General features: G+C 47.9%; 1 protein-coding gene across 1 annotated transcript in view; it reads left to right on the top strand.

Moving 5' to 3' along the window:
* The window catches only part of LOC104539770 (cyclin-dependent kinase 12-like), a gene marked incomplete at its 3' end in the record, with an annotated part of 23,806 nt that extends 9,461 nt beyond the window's left edge, over window positions 1-14,345 (top strand). Inside the window, 13 exon segments of the mRNA XM_010183376.1 lie at window positions 1,834-2,010; window positions 3,301-3,440; window positions 4,047-4,217; window positions 4,958-5,147; window positions 6,019-6,075; window positions 6,620-6,721; window positions 7,469-7,546; window positions 8,035-8,151; window positions 8,524-8,655; window positions 9,436-9,650; window positions 11,373-11,605; window positions 11,646-11,859; window positions 14,149-14,345. Coding sequence (XP_010181678.1) covers window positions 1,834-2,010; window positions 3,301-3,440; window positions 4,047-4,217; window positions 4,958-5,147; window positions 6,019-6,075; window positions 6,620-6,721; window positions 7,469-7,546; window positions 8,035-8,151; window positions 8,524-8,655; window positions 9,436-9,650; window positions 11,373-11,605; window positions 11,646-11,859; window positions 14,149-14,345 — 2,023 coding nt within the window.
* Between the last annotated feature and the right edge of the window lie 5 nt (window positions 14,346-14,350).

The following is a 14,350-nucleotide window of genomic DNA, read 5'->3' as shown; positions in this document are numbered from 1 at the left end:
TGTTGAATGGGAGGGGAGGAAGGAGGCAGCTTCCAGGACTCTTTGTGAGGCCGTTGGCATTCGCAATTTGTCCTTTTTCTGCCTGGGCAGCTCTGAAGGGGCCGTTTGGCTTTGGAAGAAGTGCCTGGTGAAACGTCCAAATCTTCTGGGGTAATTAAAGTTACAGTAACCACCTTGTAGCACTAGCGCTGAGATGCAAATCTATTAAGTAAGTGGCTGTAACTAAGCACAGATAACAATGTGTCAGCGAGAAAGCGGTACCTATTTGGTAAGAGGGAGAGAAGGGACCTCCTAGAGGGCTGCGCGCTGCAGGTTAAACCACAAATCCCTTCGCCCTTCCCCAGAAAGTCCTGCAGAAAAGTTGGCTTTTGATGTGCGACTGGAAAAAAGGCTGAATCTGTTCCACAGGGCAAAAGGGAGCAAGCTTGGCATATACCATTAACTACTGAAATGTTATCAGGAACAAGTTAATTGGGAATTAGAAGTGGATTAAGCACAAAGTCAAATAAACAACTGCTTTTATGTTACTGTCACTTGACCAGTGCTTCAAATACACACGTGAAAGCCATAAGGAAAGCCAAACGTGGTTGATGTGCTCCATGGGAACAAAGTCTCTTGGCCCTCCGTGGAGCTGTAGGCCCTGGCTGCCCAGATCCCGCGTTGGCGAACCTCTCCTGAGCTTTGGGGTGGGTTCTGCCCTGGGGAAGGGACCGGTTGGGCCACAGGAAGGATTTGCAGCTGATGGGGCTGGGCTTCAGCCTGCGCAGCTCTGCCACTCCCAGTGTTTTTAGGATGTGCACCGCTGGTAACAGTGCTTGTCGATGGGTGCATTCCTCCAGAGGCCTGGGCTGGTGCAACCTGCAGTGCATTCAGCTGCCTGGGACTTCTTAGCGATGGGATAAGATCACTCCCACATCTCTTACGGATGTCAGAGCTCAGTGCCAGAACAGTATCCTCCTTTCTCTTGCTCGCTACTTAACTATATTTCACAAGAGATTTTCCCACAGATTAGGCAGCATCTAATAAAAAAAAAACTGGGAAAATGACCTATTTCTATCAGTTCATCTGTGCTGGAGCGTCAGAGCTGGTGATGCTGACAAACAGCAAACCTCCTGCTGCCTGCCCTAAAAACCACCCTTGGAGGGTTCCTCCTATCTCTTCATCTTTTTCTTTTCCTGAAGTGGATATTTCCGTGGAGAAGAATTCCTGACTGTTCAGACATAGGAATTCTCTCTGCTGTATGCACGAGAGAGGACTTAGGTTCTGCTTTATGAGACTCTTGTCGGTCTAAACCAAGCTTCTGATGCCACTGGTAGTTTGATTCTTTAAAGAAGTCAGCTTTTGGTTTCTCAGCGGTTTTCAGAAGTTAGAGCTGCGTCTCAGTCCTTGCTAAGAAGATGAAAGTTACTTACATAGAGAGATTTAATTGTGGGTTTGTATTTATAGTGGCCCTTAAGTCATGCGTTTAATTCCGCTTTGATAAACGGACTAAATAGAGGAAATAAGGGTCAGAAAGTGGGTGCTGGCTGACAACCTGAGCTGTCTTACAGGAAACTCAGAATAGCTACTCATTTGTGCAGATGGAGCAAGTTCTAGTTGCAAGAGCTGTGTGTTTGAAAAAAGTGCTTTTAAACCTAGCACTTTTCTCTCCTGATGAGAGATAATTGCCATTGTAAAATGTAAGGCTGCTTTATTTTATACTTGCCTATGCTAATTTTGGTGCTAACTTTACATTCTGAAGTACAGAGCTGTTGTCCTACAGTAGGCTTTTTTTGTCTGTCGCCTGGCTGTTAAAGTCTGACTTTTGTGTTGTGTCAACTTTTCGGAGTTTAGTCCAAAAGAGATTCTTCCTCCAAAACCTGTGAAGAAAGACCGAGAGCAGAGACCACGACACTTACTCACGGACCTCCCGCTCCCTCCAGAGCTCCCTGGAGGGGACCCATCTCCTCCCGACTCCCCGGAACCAAAGGCAGCCACACCACCTCAGCAACCCTTCAAAAAGAGACCAAAGTAAGGCTGGCTTTCAATTTTTTCCACCTTTTTTTTTTTTGAGTTGTTAGATTTTGTTTCTTGCCAAAGACACCTGGCCTAGTCCCCATGCTCTGTATGGGGACAACGCTGTTGAAAGTGCAGTAGTTTTTGAAACTGAATCTGTTGGGTGCTTTGCCAGCTCTCAGCAGCCTCCCCACCTTTATTGGATGAACACTTAAATGTGCATTTAGTTCAGTTGTATCAAAATTCTTTCATCCCCTGGCTGGTTTGAGTGCGAGGGAAGTGAAATCTGTAGAAAACAAGTTCATATTTCTTTTCTTTCTTATGGTGTGTGAACTTTCCTCTGGGTTGTTTCATACTCAGACCAGTCTGGGAAGCAGAGGAGGTTGTGTAAATTGTGCACCCAGTGGAGACTGCGGTTCAGGCTCTATCCCAAAGCTGTGATGGATTTTGTCATCCTTCCCTTTGCCCCTTTCAACGGCACAAGTTGCTGGAGCACGTCATATTCGATCTCCAGCCACATCTACCCTGAAAGTGCTCTCATCTGATGTAGCTGTGCCCGCAGGCCTAAGACACCTCCTGAGGAGTGCCCTCTGCAGAGCTCAGGGTGCTTCTAGAAGTTGGTCATCCCAGACAGGAGCCATGCACCTTTTCATCACACACGACTGAAGCATCAGTCGTGTTTCAAGGCACACAGAACTTTCTCTGATAACAAAACTTACGCAGTAGTCAAAGGACTGAGCTCCCTTGGTGTGTTGTACACAGAGTGCTAGCTGCGCTTTCTTCTAAATAAAAATCAAGTGTCCAGCGTTTCTGCAAAAGATTTCAAATGCTGATTTTTGTCCTGCTGTGGTGTAATTCTTTGGTGTTTTTTAGCTAAAGATACTGGTGCTTCTGACACCTCGAATCTATGGAAATGAGATGGTGTAATATATCCATTTGCTTGTCTTCCCCACTCTTTGCACTCCTTATTTCGATGCGTTGCTTGTTAGCTGTGTGCAGCTGATAAATGTGTAACTGAAGTGGAAAGATCTTACAGAGTTTTCTGGCTGGGACGTTTCAGTATCTGAATGAAATAGAAGAGTAATATTCCTGTACAGCAGTGCCTGTGTCTGGAGCAGTTGAGATTACATAGCATAATTCGTTAAACTCCACTGAATGCTCAGTTGCTAGGGGTGTCAAGACAGCACCTGACCTTTGCTTTTTGTGTTTAGAGTACAGTTTAAGACAGTTGAACGGGCATTTGTTTGTGGGGTGACGGGTGAGGTGCGGTGCTCAGGTTTCTAACAGCGCTCTTTCCTCTTTCAGAATCTGTTGCCCTCGGTATGGGGAGAGGAGGCAGACAGAAAGTGACTGGGGGAAGCGTTGCGTGGACAAGTTTGATATCATTGGGATTATCGGAGAAGGGACGTATGGACAGGTGTACAAAGCCAAGGACAAGGATACAGGTAAGGCTGCTGAGTGCCTTCAGATTGACTCTGCTTCTTTAAGCACACCCATGGTAACAAGGCCTTAAAACCCATCCCAGCACTGGTGGTGATGCCAGTTAATGGTAAATACCTGCAGAGCTGAAATGGCTCCAGCCCTGGAGTGAACGTTTACATCGGGTGTTTTGAAAAGGGGCAAAAGAAATCCTGGTAACGCTGATGTAGTGCCCACCCTCCCTCTCTGCTGGTGAAATTGTGTGCCTTGGATGGACAACAGCCACAGATGCCAGCCTGACCCCTGTTTTTTACATGTGCCTTTGTCAGGCTTTGTAGCAGAGCTTGTGAAAAGCACTGGAGTGGTTTCCAGGGCAAACTTAAGGTCACCTGTGTGACTTTCCTCTGAAGCAGGTCAGGAGGAGCCCTGGTGTCACCTGTCTTGAGTTTTTGGCGTGATAGCGTCTGACAGAGCGATGTAACAAACATCAGCAGGGTGGTAACTAAAGCTGGCTCTGCTGTTTTTGATGGATGCTGGCTGTGCTCGTAGCTACCTTCAGCTTCCCCCCAGAAACCCACTGTGTTGGTAGCAGTGATGGGTGCAGAGGCTCTGACGCTGGCTCGTTGTGGCAGGTGAACTGGTGGCTCTCAAGAAGGTGCGACTGGACAATGAAAAGGAAGGTTTCCCCATCACGGCCATCCGCGAGATCAAAATCCTCCGGCAGCTGATCCACCGCAGTGTTGTTAACATGAAGGAAATCGTCACGGACAAACAAGATGCACTGGATTTCAAGAAGGACAAAGGTAGCATTTGCTGCAGGGTGTGGTTTCGATTAGCCAAAGAGGTGATGCAACCCCATTTGTTTGTTCTTGGTGTTAAACTAAAAGTCTAAACTCTGGTGTATGTTTTCTTTTTTGTATTCCTCCTTGGTACATGGTTCCAGCAAGTTTGGCATCTGGATTTGGCCTTGCATCAAAGGATAGATTCCAGTTAAAATGAGCTGTTGCACTGCAGAGCAGAGGTAGACACGGGCTTAAAAGGATGCATTGCATTCCTGTAGAGTCACAGCAGAGCAGTCTTTAAAAAAAGTCTTTACAGGGTCACTTCTAACACTTATTAATGGCAACGAACTTACTAACAGCGTGAAAAGTTTTCTGTCCTCTGTCACTGTGGAAACATCCCAGTATTTTTTGTCTGGGGCCTTGCCTTCTGTGAGAGAGAAGGGAACATCACAAACATCAGTTCAAGCCGCAGTCCCTTCAACAATCCAGCTTGAAAGTTAAAAATAAACAGATAGGTAAATGTGACAGAGGCTTCAAAGAATTTCTTTTGGGGGAATACTTTGATTTTGGATGTCATCTTGATGCATTAGAGGCGCTGTTTCATTTGGGGTTTTTTTTTTCTCCCCTCGAGCCCTAAATGCCACAGGAGACACTCAACAGTGCATGAAAACAAATGTTTCAGCAATTGAATCTCCCTTCGTTCCTTCTTTTTCTTTGTCTCTCCTCTCTTGTCTTAAATCATTTTCTCTTTATTATACCAGGTGCCTTTTACCTTGTGTTCGAGTACATGGACCATGACCTAATGGGGCTGCTAGAATCTGGCTTGGTACATTTCTCAGAGGACCATATCAAGTCTTTCATGAAACAGTTAATGGAGGGTCTGGATTATTGTCACAAAAAGAATTTCCTTCATCGAGATATCAAGTGCTCCAACATCTTATTGAACAATAGGTAACCTGGGAGTGGATCTGCTCCTGTCCTGCTCTTCCCTGGGCTCAGCTGAGAGCACACAGTTGTTGTTGTCACCTCGAGCGTGCTCAGGCACAGGAGGTGTTGATCCCTGTAGGAATACAACTGGTGGTGTGACAGGTTGTTGTAATTAAGCTGTGGCTTTCCTGGGTGTTGCCACTGAGAGCACAGCTCCTGCTGCAAGGGTGAGCAGCCCTGACAGCCTTCTGCTGAACTTGCTGTTGGTAGTGATCTCCACATGAGGCCCCCTCTGCTCACCCTTCTGCAGCTCCTTACAGTTAACCTTCTCTCATGTTGACTTGAATTAAATGGCGCTCTGTGTACACTTGGTCTCCATGGTATTTTGGCAAAAATGCTGTTTATTGGAAGTGTTTATATGTAGAGAAACCATTGAGGGTTAAAGTGGGAAGCAGCAGTTATCCATGAATGCTTGCTCTTCTCTACACAGCAATGTTTGGCAGTAACATAACTCATCACAGAATACATAACCATTACTCATTTGCTGTTAATTCTCCAGTCTTTATCTGGATACCCATAAGAAAACTTTAAGCCAGCGAGAATACTGCTGCACATAATTGCATCCACATGTCTGGATATCCAGCTGAAAAACTTCTCTGGGACATTGGCCTATTGGGATCAAGATGAGACTGAATTACTGCTTTTTTTTTTTCCCTTTTTGTTTTGTTGAAGCATTAGGCTCTGGAAAATTAAGACTGGCATATCCAAAAGTGGTTACTGCAAACATTGCTTTGTTAGGCCTTTCTACCACGTGGGGGGATTTCCTTACCTTTTACTGCTTGCGGTGTGTGAGCCCAGCTGTGATTCAAACCAGTGACTTCTTTTTGTCTTTCAGTGGGCAAATCAAACTTGCAGATTTTGGACTCGCCCGACTCTACAGCTCGGAGGAGAGGTGAGACGTAGCGGGGTGGAGGAAGGGGGAAATGGCTTACATAGGTGGGATGAGCTCCTTCCATCTTAATAGCCACGTAGTCCTTTTATTTGGAAGTCCTGGCATTCCCTGATAAATTATTTCTGGTGCAAGTAGTATAATGCAGCTACGGCTGTTGGAAAAATACTCTCCTAGCTGGTATTAGTAGTCTTTCATTAATCAAACCAGCTGATAAGGAACCAAAACATCTTCTCTGCTTGCCATGGACGGTGTTTTACCCTATGATCAGTCACTATTCTGTCGTGACAACCTGCTGCTACCTGTTGCAGGTCAGGATTTTTCAGTCTTGGGTACCTACAACTTACTGTCTTGTGCACACAGGCAGAGCTGTAAATTCTGTTACTTCTCATCATAATTTAACTCAGGCAGCTGCTGTGGAAGTCTGGGCACTTGAAAGCTCACTGCTTCTATTTACATGCCTTACTCTGCAGCTTGGAAGTAAAAATCACAGTTTGTAAGGGCTCTGTGGCTCTTGTAATCAGTTTGTTTGTCTCTTGCATTCCAGCCGTCCATACACAAATAAAGTCATTACGTTATGGTATCGACCTCCAGAGTTGCTGCTAGGTGAGGAGCGTTACACGCCAGCCATAGATGTGTGGAGCTGTGGGTAAGTGCCTGCTTTGTGTCTTGTGTCCTGTTTGGGCTGGGAACATCAGGTGTTTGATTGTGCTAATTTCTGAAGCTGTATCTGTTCCAGCAAGGCAGAGTGTGTTGGGATAGCGTAGGAATACTTCCAGAATTCTGTGCTTTAAGGAAATAGATGTGTCCAGTTGCAGTACAGTGTCCTGTACTGGACGAGCGGGGTTAGCCCAGTTCCAGCAGCCAGGTGCCCTTATTGCCACTGATTGCCGTTTCTGTAGGATGGGTAGATGTTAAAGACCAAATGAGTCAGTTACGTCCCCTCCCTCCTCCTCCTCTTTCCCTTTCAGCTGTACAAATGTTGTGTGTGAGCACAAGGCTATGGCAGTGACAAACAGCAAGCTACTGGCAGCTGAGGATAATTTGGGCCAGCAGATATCCCCCAGTGAAGCTGAAAAGACAAATGGGCTGAATCTGGAGGCAAATGAGATGCTTGGCTGTTTTTCTTGTCATGCCATTGACACATCCTCCTTTCCCTGCAAAGAGTTAAAGCGTGAGGCATGTGCCATGTTAACCAGCCTACCAGTGAGTGTTATTTCCCAGCTGCCTAAATTGGTGACTCTGTACACATAGGTTAGTTTGTCAGTTCTCAACTACAAGCCCTGATGCAAATAGCTCTCCTCAGGCAAACCTGCGTCTGAACAGAAATGCTGTAGTGTTCAAACGATCATCCCAAGGGTTTGCTGTCATGACCTCTTGCTTTTCCTCTTTCCAGCTGTATCCTCGGGGAACTGTTTACAAAGAAGCCTATTTTTCAAGCCAATCTGGAACTGGCTCAGCTTGAATTAATCAGGTAAAGCATTGCACATGCATGCCTATGAGAAGAGGTACTGCAGAAACTGCTCATGCACACGGTCTCCATGTTATGAGAGCCCTCTTTCTCTAATCTGCCTGCAAAATACAACCAGCAAATGACTGTAACTGCAAATGGGAATAGTTGGGCATGTAGGTGTCTGTGCCTACCATCAAGTGTGTGGCTGCTAACGCATGCACCCTCAGTTAATTTTGCTGTTGTTAGTTAAGTGCAAAAGTCACGAACCTAATTTTCAGTGTGAGATGTAATTTCATTGTGTTGAGTGGTTTATAAACTCAAGGTACACATTTTTCCTCTTCTGATACCTCCTTTTCAACCTGAGTGTTATCTGATCTCTGAAGTGTGCCCAGACCTAGGTTATTGGTACACTAAGCTGCTTAGAAAGGAAGCATTCGCACTCGAATTGGTGACTTCTCCTCCTAACCGTGTTTCATTTGCTCATCATACTCTGCTTTTCTGGTTCTCAGCCGGCTCTGTGGGAGCCCCTGTCCAGCGGTGTGGCCAGATGTCATCAAGTTGCCCTACTTCAACACTATGAAACCGAAGAAGCAATACCGAAGGCGCCTGCGTGAGGAGTTCTCCTTGTGAGTTGTGTTAGGAGAGAGGATAAATGGCTGCATGGGGGTTATGGCCGCCTGTTACGTTGTGTGGCTCATCTGCAGGACAAAGCAGCACTTCCCCTTGCCTTCTCCCCTTGGGCAGCCCTCTCCAGGAGGGCTTCTCCCATTTGTCCCCTTTCCAAATACCTCATCTGCCACAGGTGCCTTCCAGAGAAGTTCCCTGAAAATACCACATCTAATGCCTGTTTTGTTGATGTCATTGTGCTTTTGCATCCCTTACTAATAAATTCTGGCTGCATGGATTTCTCATAGGCCTGAGGCGTGTGTCTCAGAGTGGGCTTCTCCCTCTGTTCAGTCCAAGAGTGAGCTCAGCCATATTTCCAACTCTCTCTGCAGCATTCCTTCGTCTGCTCTCGACCTGCTGGACCACATGCTGACGCTGGACCCCGGCAAGCGCTGCACAGCAGAACAGGCCCTGCAGAGCGACTTCCTCAAGGATGTTGACCTCAGCAAAATGGCACCTCCAGAGTAAGTTCCAGCTGGCATCCTCCACGGCAGCGAGCGCTCTGCTAATGAGCTTTGGGAACGAGCCACCAGCTTGGCCCAAGCTTTTTTCCAGTCAGAATTAAGTTATTATTTCTGGGTTCTTTTCTTGATCTGCTCTTGCATCTTGTCATATGGCTGAGCGAATACCTCTTCTAGTGCTATTGGTTTTCTCCCTGATAATAGGTTGGTTTTAGAAAGCTGTTTAATGCTTGTAAGGTGCTCTAAAACTCTGTTGAAAGATACAAAAGAGTAGCATATCCCTCTCCTCTGTGCCATGGAGAACTGACCTCGTTTACACAGCTTGTTAATTGACCAGAGGAGTGGCTGTTGAGCAGTGTCATGCTGCAGCTCTTTTCTCCCACTCCAGTCAAGCAAATTCTGAAATTTCATTGTAGCTGCTTTGTGTGCAAGTCTGGCAGTGGCTTTTGAGATTCCCATTTCCTTCAGAGTTACAAAGGCTTGCTTAAAGCCATCAGACTCTGAGCTCAGTGAAGCTCTGAGCCCAAGCTCACTGGGGCTTGTGTGCATTGTAGCTAACCCAGCCCATTCAGGGGTGAGATCCCAGTGCACATTACATGATTCACATGCAGTTATGCTGCCTTTCCTGCTTCTGGGACTTGCCCCTTCTTGGTTTAATAGTATGGTTGCAGTCAGAGGAATGTCTGTGCTTTTCTTACAGCACTGATAACTTTCTGTGGGCTTTGAGGATTAAATGGGTTTTCTTGCCATGTTTCTCAACTGCTAAGTGTTGTTCTCTTCCAGCCTTCCCCACTGGCAGGATTGCCACGAGCTGTGGAGCAAGAAACGCCGACGGCAGCGGCAAAGCGGGATTGCAGTGGAGGAGCCACCATTATCAAAAGTTTCTCGGAAAGAAACTACCTCTGTTACAAGCACAGACACTGTCAAAAACAACAGCAGTCCTGTGCACCCACAGCCTGCCCAGCTCAAAACGGAGTCTGGTGCTGGAGATGCAGTAGGTCAGTGCTCACTCTGGTCTGTAAAAGGCTCCTCCTGATAATGTTACCTGTCTGCTCTCGTGTGGGACTGGCTGTTTTCAAGCCAGTCTGGTTCTTTCACAGATATTTCTGCAGAAAGGGCATTGCAGAGTCTTCCTGTCCTGACTTTTTCCCCTGTTTTTTCTCTGCTGTGAAAACTGCCGGCTGCAGAGCGTTCTGGCTGGTCTTCAGGAGTCATTCGCTGATGAGCTGACTATGAATTTGAGTCCTATTAGTGGTTCTGAAGCATGCTTTCACAGAGAGAAATAACAGGAGTCAGTCACTTAGGCCAGCAAAGTAGCAGGTAATGGGCTAGAAGTTACAAATGAGCTGAAGTTTGATCTTGTTGATCAAATGATGTAAAGATTAGGCACTGGATGTAACAGACTAGTGACTGGTGAGCAGAAGTGTACACTATTGCACGTTGCTTCTTGTAGAAAAGATCTTTTGGTCATAAAAACTTGCAGGACCAGGACTTGTGCTGCTTCCAAAACTGTGACCAACCTTCCCATGTTGGAGGGGAGGAATTTTGATTCCTGGGAATGCAGAGATACACAAAGCTGCTCAGACCAATCTGATTGATCTGTAGAAGCCTTATAAAAACCCAGATATGGGCTAAAGCTTCTTTTTGTGTCAAATGTTGTACTGACAAGTAACAGGGAAGACAGTTCTTGCTCCAGGGAATGCACAATCCATGTGTTCAATGAAACATGGCAGATGGACAAAAGGTGGTGGTTGGATGAACAAACAGCTGAGAAAAGCGAGTGTTGTGTTCTTAGTTGCCTACCAGCAAGAGGAGCTTAATTTTAAGCTTCTAAAACCAAAGCTTTGCACCCTCCTTCCCAAAAAGTTTGACTTGCAAAGTCAGTGTTGGTGTGAAGGGACACCCTTGTCACTTGTCACTCAGGAGGCTGTGCTCCAGCATGGTGCAAGGGAGGTGATGCCACTCCAGGGCTGTATTTTAGGCTAACCTGGATACTTGCAGGTCGGGACAGAGTCCTCACTGATCCCAGGCCAGCTTTCAGCAAGGAATTGCCTTCTGCCTGACCTAATTTCTTTTCCTGCATCAGAGGAACACACCCTTCCTCCGTCCCAAACAGCAGCTTAGCTCCCTTCCTCCATCCTGAACAGCAGCTTAGCTCCTGCCCGGGAAACCCACTCCAGTGCACGAGAGAGCCCTTTTGATCCATAGAGACCTTGGGAGGGGCTGAGCCACTCTGATTCCCACTGTCAGGGGCAAAGGGTTTCCAGTCCTTGTCATGCATCCTCACACTTGCTGTGTGACTGGAGTAACTGGTGCAAGTAGCTCACCAGTCTGGTTGTTGGGATGCCCGTGGTAACAGAGGAGTGGGGAGGTTTGGGTCAGCTGAGCTGATTTTAAGAAGCAGCCATGTGTGCAGTGATGTTGGGGGATTTGTGGGGGCAGTGAGGAAGGGCCTAGGAGCTGCCCCAGCCGTAGCCCTGGGTGAGTGCAGTGAGTGTGCAGTGCCACGGGGTGCTGCTGCAGTGCTGCTCAGAGCCGGTCGCGGGCTGGAGGGGGCAAAGCCGATGGTGGAAATCTGAGCAAACTTCTGTAATCCTCCTCTGGGAGCCTCCGTCGACTCGGAGAGGAGATGTTCATTGGTACATGCAGTGTCATGATTACAAACGAATGTGATGTAGCTTTGCCTGACCTTCCTGTGATGCTGCTTGTGTTTGCTGCAGGCCTTGGAGACATCACCCAGCAGCTGAATCAGAGCGAACTGGCTGTTTTACTGAACTTGCTGCAGAGCCAGACCGATCTGAGTGTCCCACAGATGGCCCAGCTGCTGAACGTACACTCTAACCCAGAGATGCAGCAGCAGCTGGAGGCTCTCAACCAGTCAATCAACGCTCTGACAGAAGCCACCGCTCAGCAGCACGAGTCTCAGACAGCGGCAGCAGCAGCAGGAGAGGAAGCCCCGGGGGGAAGAAGCAGCGGCAGGGAAAGCCATAGAGGAGCCACCCGCGGAGGCCCAGCTACCGGAGGAGCAGGCGACTCCAGAAACAGGCAGCGCTCAGGGAGAAATGCAGAATGTGCTGGCCGTTCTGCTGAGTCAGCTGATGAAGAGCCAGGAGCCGGTTATCGCCCTGGAGGAGAGTAACGGGGAGAAGAGCAGCGAGCAACGGGGGCTGAGGAAAACCCCTACAGTGCACCCAGAGGAAAGTACAGGTAAATAATCGTGACCGTTGCTTGTGCATCTTGGATGTCATGCACCCGTTTGAGCAACTAAAGTCTTCCATATGAGTGCCTCCAGTTTAACTGCAGCCAGGAGGAACCGAGACATTGGAGTGTGGAGGGGAGGAGGAAAGGGGCTGGGTACTAAAATGTGGTCGAGTCTCAGACTTCAAGACTGAGAAGGACACTGACCCACTCCCTGTGGTGAGTGCTGGGCTGCTCGGGAGGCTTTAACAGCTGCAAAAAAGTCAACACGCAAAAATATTTACTATGCTGCTTCCCATCTCCAAAACACATAAAATCCATTAGTGCTCCACTGTGAATGGGTCAGTGAAAATTAAAGGTTTCCTTTTTTCCAAAAGAAATGAAAGGGAAACTTGGAGGGTCAGGTCTTCCTCTAATACTCCTCATAGTCAGTTTGCACATTCAGGTAGGGCTTTTGCACAAGACGTTGGATCTCTGCAGATTTTCCCATCTTGTTTGTCCCAACGCTGCTTCCCTGTTCCCTTCCAGCCCTCTCAAAAAAAAACCAACCCAACCTCAAGTGCAGAGATGATTTTAAGGAACGTGAGAACGGAAATCTTGGAGAGCGCTGGAAGGGAGGGGTGGCGGTTGTGTACATACGAAACTCGTGCATCTGGCTTGGGTTATACGTAGAGTTGACTCTTGTGAGTCCCAAAATCCAGTGGCTTCTGAAGCTGAGCCAAAGGCAGGTCCTTGTAGAGCAAGCGAGAGGCATGTTTAAAAAAAACCTGACTGTATCTGGGATTTCCTTTTCAGAGGTGAGTGTAAATGTCTCCATGTCTTTTGTTTCTGTTGATTTTTCTGAATTATTAGCAACATCCTGTGACGACCTCACCAAATTGTAGCAGCGCCTCCCGAGTATGTCTCAGACCCTCCAGGGAGCCTCTTTTGGCCCGGTACACAACTCCTCTGCAATGTAGCTGAACGTGCTGTGTTCTCGTGCCTTCAACACACCCGCCCACCACAAGCCAGTTGTGATCGTGCTTTTTCTTTTCCCTTTGCCCTAGTACTGGAAGATAACTAGGTTATTGTAGAGCAGATTCAATTAAATAACGTTGTTCTCTGTTTATAATTATTTTAAATGATACGCTGTCCCCAAATCAGCTTGGCTTTAAAAGTACCTGAAGATTGTTTTCTGGATTTAAATACAATCTAGTTTTAAAGTGGACTGACTGATACGGGTGGAGGGGTGGTCCTGGAAGACTACTGGTTTTCACAATAAAGTTTGACCTTTTTAATAACCAGTTTTGCACATGATTTGAGGATCTGATTCAAACAAGGCGTTCGTGGTGTCCTCGCCAGTAACGACTTTAATCCCCGTGTAGCCGATGCTGTTGTGATGAAGGAGACGGAGTCAGTTGAGTTGCGGTGCAGTGGTCAGGACTGGTTTTGTGAGCGCAGGCGGCGCTGGGAAGCTGTGTCCTGTCTTCCCAATGTCGTTGCCACAAAGGGGAGGGCCCGAGCTCTGCTCTCACCTTTCCCAACTGCTGCTTTGCTCTTCCTGCTGCCTCAAAACCAGTGAGAGCGGGGTGATGGGCTGGGGTGGGAAGGGTGCTCTTGTTCTGGCTTTTGGGGTCCTTTGAAAACAGAAACGCTTCTGACTTCAGGACTGGGGCAGAAGGGGTGGGAGGGGACACAGGATGGTCTGTACATTACCTGCAAATTTTGGTGGGTCGAGGTGGTTTTGTAAAGATGTCCAAGGGCTGGCTCCCGTAAGAAGCAAAAGGGGACAAGAGAGGGTGCACCCTCTCCCCTCGGTCTGGCGTGAGTGCAGTCAGGTTCTCGTATGCGTGGGTTTGAGCTTGGATTTTGGGTTTGTGTTTTTTCTAAACCAATTCATGGGATCCAGGCTCCATCAGCACGTGGCTGCTGCGAGCCCGGTACCGGAGCAGCACGGTACCACGTCCCTCTGCAGCGGGACAGCGCGCTCTCGTGCTGTCGTGTGGCTCCACATCTGTCTCCCGCTCGGCGTTAGCCTTTGATCCGGGAGCAGGAATTCCCTGCACGGGTGCCCATGTGTTAGGACAGCTGTTGCCGATGGGTTGGGAACGGGATGAGGACGGGGAAATGGTAATGAACACGTGCATTGGTCTTGCAACGAATGCCAGCTTTTAAAACTCTCCGCCTCTTTTCCTGTGCATCCTAGAGAGCGGATGTCTCGGTAGGCTGTTTATTTTGGTGGGGTTTTTTTTATATCTGAATGTATTTCTGTTTGCGTGATGTTTAAGCTGGTGTTTAAAAGAAGTAACCCTTCCACAGCATGTCCTCCTCGCATTCTCCCACCAGAGAAGAGACCCCCCGAGCCCCCCGGACCACCACCGCCGCCACCACCGCCTCTGTCTGAAGGGGATCTCTCCAGCGCAGCCCAAGAGTTGAACCCGGCCGTGACGGCCGCGCTGCTGCAGCTCTTTTCCCAGCAAGAAGCGGAGCCGCTCGGCCACACCACGCACGAACACCACCC

Source organism: Mesitornis unicolor, unplaced genomic scaffold (assembly GCF_000695765.1).
Source record: "Mesitornis unicolor isolate BGI_N332 unplaced genomic scaffold, ASM69576v1 scaffold29074, whole genome shotgun sequence".
NCBI lineage: Eukaryota > Metazoa > Chordata > Aves > Mesitornithiformes > Mesitornithidae > Mesitornis > Mesitornis unicolor.
Note: the sequence above shows the minus strand (reverse complement) of the source record. Positions and strands in the feature narration are given on the sequence as shown.